The 7,427-nt window shown below is 56.7% G+C and overlaps 1 protein-coding gene across 1 annotated transcript in view; it reads right to left on the reverse strand.

The window, feature by feature from the left end:
• The window catches only part of GALNT16 (polypeptide N-acetylgalactosaminyltransferase 16), a 78,332-nt gene extending 71,419 nt beyond the window's left edge, over nucleotides 1-6,913 (reverse strand). Inside the window, exon 1 of the mRNA XM_072866082.1 lies at nucleotides 6,323-6,913. Within this exon, the coding sequence (XP_072722183.1) occupies nucleotides 6,323-6,532 (210 nt within the window). The 5' untranslated portion in view covers nucleotides 6,533-6,913. The remainder of the gene's footprint in view (nucleotides 1-6,322) is intronic.
• Nucleotides 6,914-7,427: the final 514 nt, after the last annotated feature.

Raw genomic sequence — 7,427 nt, forward strand, 5'->3', positions numbered from 1 at the left:
ATGGGCCACTGGGATAAATTAAATATAAAATCGTTTTCTGCCATTTAGGCAAATGGCATTCATTCCCACATTTTTAAAACATAAACACCGTAAATAAAATATTAAGCTGTCGAACTGTCACTGAATCTTCCTCCTGCGGTAATACCCCTGGAGAAATAGTTACCAAGTCATCCTTTCCAGGGAGCTGGCACAAGCCCCTCATCTGGCATTTATAAGAGAGATCCCACAGAGATCCAAAAAAATCAAGAGTGTTGCAGGGGTCTGGCCACAGCAGGAACAGCTGCCACAAAACCCCAAGCGTTAAGGGCCACCCTCCCACCTTAAAATTGACTGGGAAGAGCAGAGGCCATATAGGTGCCAGGCAGAGCCGGGCGGGTGCTGGATTTTGGCAGGGGAACGGGCCAGGCTGAACGGCACAGTCAAACCCAGCACTTGGAGGGGGCACCCTCCCCCTGCAAAAGCATCGTCACTACGGCCTGCAGCTTCTTTTCCATTGCGTTTCCAGCACCCCAGATGTTTGCAGAGCCACAGGGAGCAGAGCTGCTCTGCAGGCTGCCATGATGGAGAGCACAAGTCCCCTTCGCTTTTCGCTTAACTTGAAGGGAAGATGTTTTACGAAAACAGGAGCATTTCATAAGCTGTTGAATGTGGTGACTTCACCGGCTTGCTCACCATGCCTCCCCGGACTCGGGTTCCTGCTGCCTGCAGCTGAGGTGGTCTGGCTTACAGGCAGCGCAGCAGCCTTGGGGAGACCGTCCCGCCTTGGGGAGACCGTCCCGCCTCCTGTGCTGTGTTCACGTGTGTGCAAACTGACACGTGGTCGTCTAGCATAAGAGCAGAAAGAAACCTATATAGCCATATTCCTGATCTTTGCCCCCAAAGGCAGGACACTCAAGAGTGAGCAACCCGGCAAGAGTCAAACAGTAAGGGAATCACCGCTTTCCACCGCTGCAAGAGGCTGCTGAAATGAGCTGTGGCACCTCATTAAATATTAGGCCTTCTCTCTCCACAGCACAGCAGGACATGAAATCAAACCTGTACTTCATGAGCCTGATAATATGCCAATGCAAGGAATTAGTGCTCTTCCCTCTCTTGTTGTTTTATTTTATTTTTTTATTTAGGATCCACCTCAGTTCCCAGAGTTACATTCCCGCGGCTACAAGACCTGCCTCCAGGCAGGCACACATGCGGGAGCCCTGTGGGATACAACTCCCTGAAAAATGGTATCACTTATCGATCCACGAAAGCTTCAGCTTATCCCAGTTGTGAGGGAAACAGCATCCCCTGAAAGCTGCGCACAGAGGGAATGTGATGAATGGATGGGAATAAAATCATTCACGAACGAATGGTGAACATCAGCCAGCACCTGCTCTGCAGGATTCAGATACCCACAGCCAAAGTGCAACAACCCCATTACAGGTTGCTACAGGTGCAGGAGAAGACAAATGCAGCAGAGCGCACTGTTTGGCCAAGTTAAGTCTACCAAGGTCTGAAGAACATAACATCAGGGTAGTCTTACATGCTGGCAAATGCAAGTGTGGCTAAAGTCGCCAGTCCAGATACTCAGAGAACCAGGTAAACCGCAGCCACTGCCTATTTTCTGGCTACACAAGAGGGGAAAAGTCAAACAATTGACATCTTTCCTTGCCAACTTGCTCGATGCTACAGACACCTCCTGTTCTCAGCAGTGCATCCCTGAGAAGTCTCCCGCTCGCTGTCTCTCAACAGGCAGGTGTCTTTCAGTTCAGCAATGTTTCAGAGAATTCAGAAATCCTTTGCTACAAGGGAAAAGGATGCCTTGATTGTTATCTCCCCAGTGCTCATTTTACGTGTCTGAGTACAGAGGTGGGGAGCAGCCAGGAGAGCTGAGCCCAGGCAACCCGAGCCAGTATGACAATATATGGTCTCTCCGCTGCCAAACAGGCTCTAGTGGGGTCACAGAGAAGCTACACAGGTCACAAAAGTTGGCAGGACAAAGATAAGAGACGACATACCTGCTCCAAAGAGAAACTGCGAGCCAGTCTAACATGACCCAGAGCATTTAACTAACGATATTCTTCTGTCTCCATCTTTCAGGCACATTGCTGCTTTTCTACCACCCCAGAGAAGTCAGCAAGCTGGAGAAGCCCAAGGGCAGCTTCATATCCAGCTTTTGACTGGGAAATCACCAGTCTCCCAGTCTGGGACTGGGACTCCCCATCCTCAGCACGCACAGACAGCCAACAGCAAAATTCCTCTTTCAGAGCTACCTACCAGCCACCCCCCTGGCTACCGAGCTTTGCCCACGCGACAGCGATGGCCTTGCTCTCTTCAGTGGGACACAGGTACACCGGGTGAGCTTCCCACACTGCAATCTTTAGAGGCGGGAGGACAGAGTCCTGGGGTCTGCCCATCAGCGCCATGCTAAAGCAGACGAGCAGCACATGGTGAATGATTAACCGCCCAAACGTAGTGTGTAAATGATGCCAAAGTCCCTCCAAAAGACACATTGCACGGCTTCTGCCTCTGGGAAATTTCCAAGGAGCAGGAGGCAACCTCCTGCCTGGGAGGGACAGAAAAGAGCCCAGGGAAGAAGTCCATCCTCCAGAAACACCCAACACACAAACCAACTGCCAGAGGTCTCAGGGCTCCTCCTAATTGATATGAAACTATGCTGTGCTCCAGAGAAAAAAATGCATTCCTAGGACTGTGGCACTCACTCATGTTTCTGCCCTCCGTGGCGGGAAGGGGCAGCGTGCAGAGGCTCGCCATGCCACTGAGTCAGCCCTGCCCTTCACCAATTTCTGCATTTTTATTTCAAGCATCTGTAGGACCTGTTTGGGGAGAGGCTATTGCAGAGAGCCCACATGTCAAGATTTCTGGATAAAAAGCAGGGATCTGGAGGATCATTATTCATGCACAAGCTATTTCTGGGACACTGATCTCTGACAGCCCCCCCCCCCCAGCTTTAATATTCAAAGATTTCCCTTGCCAACTCCAGGAGTCAGACATCTAGATTTTAAGTCTAAAGTTATGCTAATAAACATGAGGTCAACAAATAACAAGCCAGTTTCAAGCTGAGACTTGCAATCGACTATAGTTTTTACCTGAGGTGATTTTTATTCTTCACATTAGGAGAGAATAAGGAAGAAAACCACAAGCTCAGAAAGCACTTCCATTTTTTAAACCCATGCAATTCACATTCATTTGCCCAGGATTTGAAATGTCACCGCATAGACGCAAGAGCAGAACTCTTGGACTCACTCATCCAAAAGACAAGATTTTTTCTTTTTCCCAGAAAAGCAGCCAATTTTAAAAAATATTTTCCAGAGACCCATAAGTCACATGAGTCACCCTTACTTGCAGATGAGCCCAAACCTGAACTCCAACACCATCACTCATGCAGAGCAGAGGAAACCAAAAGCTGGATGAAAATGGGCAGCTTGTCTCAGTGGCTCTGCAGAAGGCCAAGGGACACCAGAAGCATGTGGAGTATAGGCACACCTCTGCTTACACAAGACTGCCATTATTTATTCAGTCAAGCAATTTAACTTCGCAGGGAATGAACTCAGGGTTGAGGGCTCTGCACTGCAGAAGGACAGCCACTTCTCTACATCCATCATTTCTCCAGCGGGGTGGTTGAAATGGCACGTTTTCCGTGCTGGCTGGGAGAGGGCAGTGGGCAGTGCCGCAGCCTGCACGCCATGCACCCAGGAGCCGGGGTAAGGATGCGTGCTGAGGACCGCTTGCACAGCTATACCCCCTGCGTAACCAGCCCCGCAGGCTCACATCGTCGACTCAGCCCACGAGACCCACTGCTCACACCCCCGGCTAGATGCCACCCCCTGCGAGGGAGTGCTGTCCCCAGGCCCCCCGCTGACCTTCCTGCCCTGTGCTCGCCTGCAGTCGCTTCCCTGCTTCCAGCCCAGGAGCGCAGGCAGAGGCCGTGACCAGGAAGGCTCGTTATTCGCCTCCCATTGAAGCAAAGCCCGTCAGGGTCTCCGATAGCTGTGCCGCTGCATAGTTACAGCAGCACATATATTGCATTTTACCAGCCCGCCTCCCATGGCAGCCCACGAAACCCTTGGGAAACTGCTCTGCACGCACGAGGGGAAGCCCAGACACCACAAAATCCTCCTGTTTCCCTTCTCTATGCAAATAGATCACGGCAAGATGTGATATTTCCACCACACCTCGCTGTCAGGTGCATCAGGAGAGGGTCCTCCTTCATCCCAGCTGCTGCCTGCCAGGGAGACCAGGACTTACTCGGGAGGGCTGGCCCATCATGGGACCCCAGTTACAGAGGGACAGGAGAGGCAAAGGATGATTATTTTTCCCCGCTAAGGGATTTCAGGTGTGGAGCAGAGCTGGGGTGCTTTACGTCGTTCTGCGAGCAGGACCAGGTTTGGAGCGGCTCTATATGTCAGCGCTATAGCTTGTAACAACAGGCTTTGTGGCTAGCCATGAGCGCATACCGCCTTCCCCCAAAGAGCAGCAATATAACAACGTGCGGCACTGCCACAGCATCCTCCTCCCAAGGATTTTAAGGCGCTTGGCAGACAATACGGATTCATGTAACCTCACAAGCCCTCTGAGAGGGAGTAAAGTAAATGCAATAAAAAAATGGAAGGGATAAGCGGGGGAACGGAGAAATAAAACTGCCAGAGCAGTATGTTCAAGCACACACAAGAAATCAGGGGCTCAGGGGCAGCTTCCCCCCCGACACGAAGGTGGAATTTGACAGGCAGCAGCACTCCAAATCCTCCGTCTGTTCAAGTCGGCCCTGGCCAGCCTGAGAGCGCTTCCCAGCACGCCCCGAAAGGCTACAGCAATAGCAGCACTCACACAGAGCTCCTCGCCTGGGAGGCACTGTATTCATCTCCACAGTCCTGCTCCATACAGGGTCTCACAGCAGAGCAGCCTGAACTGCTGGCAGCCCCTGACCCTAATGAACGGCAAAGAACGTCCTCGCTCTGCCCGAGAGCCTCAGTTTTGACTTTTGAGTTTCGGCAGCTGCAAGCGATGGCTGAGAGTCTCAGCTGAAGGGTTTCCACCCTGCTGCCCAAGGGCTGGGGCTGCTCTGACAGCGTTTTCCAAACATTCGCAAGGCTTCCCAGACGCCCACACACACACCTGCCACCCTCACTTTACAGGTGGAGAAAAGAGAGACACCGGCCACAAATCCCAGTGCTAGTCGAGGAGGGAAGCAGAGAGCCCCGGCGCCCGGCCCCTGCTCTGACTCTGACCAGGCTGCTGCTTTTGTTCGCTTCCATGTGTGCGTAACCGGCTGATAAATGGATTTGCAGCCAAAGAGTGACACACAGTGCAGTTCCCGAACTGCTTCAGCTGGATCACTCCTGGGAATGGTCTTGCTGGGCCACTTTTGCTCCAGGGGCTGGTTTATTTTTTATGAAGCTATTGCCTAGAGTTGGGAGAGCTTTACTGATGCTATTAGACAGGTTGAAGGAGGACAAATCTCCTCCATGGACAGAGCAGAAAGGTCCTCATCATCCTTAAGTGAGGATCTTGATTGTATCACCCTACCGAGCCCACAAATACCCCGGGAGGGCAGAGTGTGGGGCTTTGAAAGCAAATTTGAAGTAGCACATCAGAGCACCACTACCACCCCTCGGGTCAGCAAGGAACCCCGAGGGCTCCCCAGCTCCCACCCTGCCCGCACCTGAGCCTGAGCCTGACTTGCAGAGCCTGAGCCTGACTTGCAGACTGCCGTCTCTGGCTTAAACCAGGCAAAACTCAGGAGCTGCGCCCAGGTCCCCCGTTTGGCAGCGAAGCGGAGGGAGCCGAGGCAGAGGCTGGTGCCAGCTCCACAGCCCCCCGCTGCCACTGGCCACTGCCGCTCGCATCCCCCGGCCCGACGCCCAGCAGCCGGCTGGCCAGAGGAAGGGCTTGCGAGAGGTCGTGGCTCTTACCTGGTCCTGATGGGAAAAAACTGCGATCACATACATACACGTGTCTGTACATATGTATATACACGCATATATGCGCCTCTTGAACGCGAACCAAAAACCTTCCAGCTGTTTCACCCGCCCTTCTCCTCAGCCAAGGGCAGCCGCGCTCAGCCGGAGGAGCAGAGCCCGGCGAGCCGGCGGACACAACTCGCCAAGACTTTACCCACGGCATGACTCTATTCCCCGGAGGTTTGCCCACCCTGCTCCCCGGCTGTAGCCATGGTGACAAGCACGAATGCTAAAATAAATACGAAGCAACCCGAAGGCAACGCGCAGCCCTCCTCGCCCCGCTCCCCCCGGCCCGAGGCGGCGGCTCCCCGAGCATCCTCCCCGCCGCGGCAGGGCGGGATGCTGGGCGGCGGCGCCTCACTCACGGTGAGGGGGATGGTCCTCTCCTCCCGGCGGAGCTCCCGCCGGCCGGCCGCCCTCTGCCCGCTCCGGGCGCTGCCGCTACCGCCGCCGCTGCCGGCGGACCTGCCGGCGGCCGCCGAGCGGGGCTTGTTGTCCTGCCATAAGTAGTAGAAAGTGCCCAGGATCCAGGCGACGGTCAGGATGGCGATGGCATTGGCCCTGATCCTCCTCATGCCGAGCGCCCCGGGGGAGCCTGGGAGGGAGCGCTGCCTCGACGGGCAGCGGCGGCTGCGGGAAGAAGGAGGGGAGAGGCGGCGGCGGAGCGGCGGCGCGGCGGCTCCCCCCGCACCGCTCCGGCTCCGGCTCCGGCTCCGGCTCCGGCCCCGGCCCCGGCCCCGGCCCCGGCCCCGGCCCCGGCCCCGCGCCGCCCAGCCGCCGCCGCCGGGTCCTAACGCCTCGCCCCCCCGCTCCGCCGCAGGGGGCGGAGGGCGCCGCGCCTCCTCCTCCTCCTCCGCCCGGCCTGGCCGGCGGGAGGAGCAGCCGGCCGGGGCTGGGCGCCGGCGCTGGCCGGTGGCCCGCGGGGCTGCCGCTGCGGGGATGCGCCCGGCGCTCCGGCTGGAGCGGGGAGGGGGTGGCGGCCCCGGGAAGGCGGGTGCTGCGGTGTGGCGGCAGGGCCTCCGTGGCGGGGCGGGGGTGACATGGGCTCAGCCCCACGAGGCAGCTGCTGGGGCGCGGTGCCACAGCAGCCCGCCCTCCTGCACCACTAGCCCGGCTCCCTGCCCTGGTGGCCCCAGCACCGCACGGTGCTCTGCCACATAGCAGGTGGCCAGCGAGGGTGCGCCGTGGCACCCTGTGGCACACAGGGTCTAGGCACCCGCTCCGTGGAGATGGGCGCGTGCCCAGAGGCCTCTCGCGTTGAAGCCATGGGGCTTCTTCACAGAAGCAGGTCTCTTGGGCTGATGCGACGGAGCTGCCCGAGCCCCCGCTCCCACAACCACCCACGGTGCAGCCACGCACGGTGGCACAAGGGCCGGCCGCCTGCGGAGTGCTACAGCCATGAGGCCTTTTGGGCCCTGCAGGAGTGGAAGCGCGGCAGCGGAGGGGCAACAGTGATACAATTCCGCGTTA

The sequence above is a fragment of the Ciconia boyciana genome, chromosome 6 (assembly GCF_034638445.1).
Source record: "Ciconia boyciana chromosome 6, ASM3463844v1, whole genome shotgun sequence".
In the NCBI taxonomy this organism is placed as follows: domain Eukaryota; kingdom Metazoa; phylum Chordata; class Aves; order Ciconiiformes; family Ciconiidae; genus Ciconia; species Ciconia boyciana.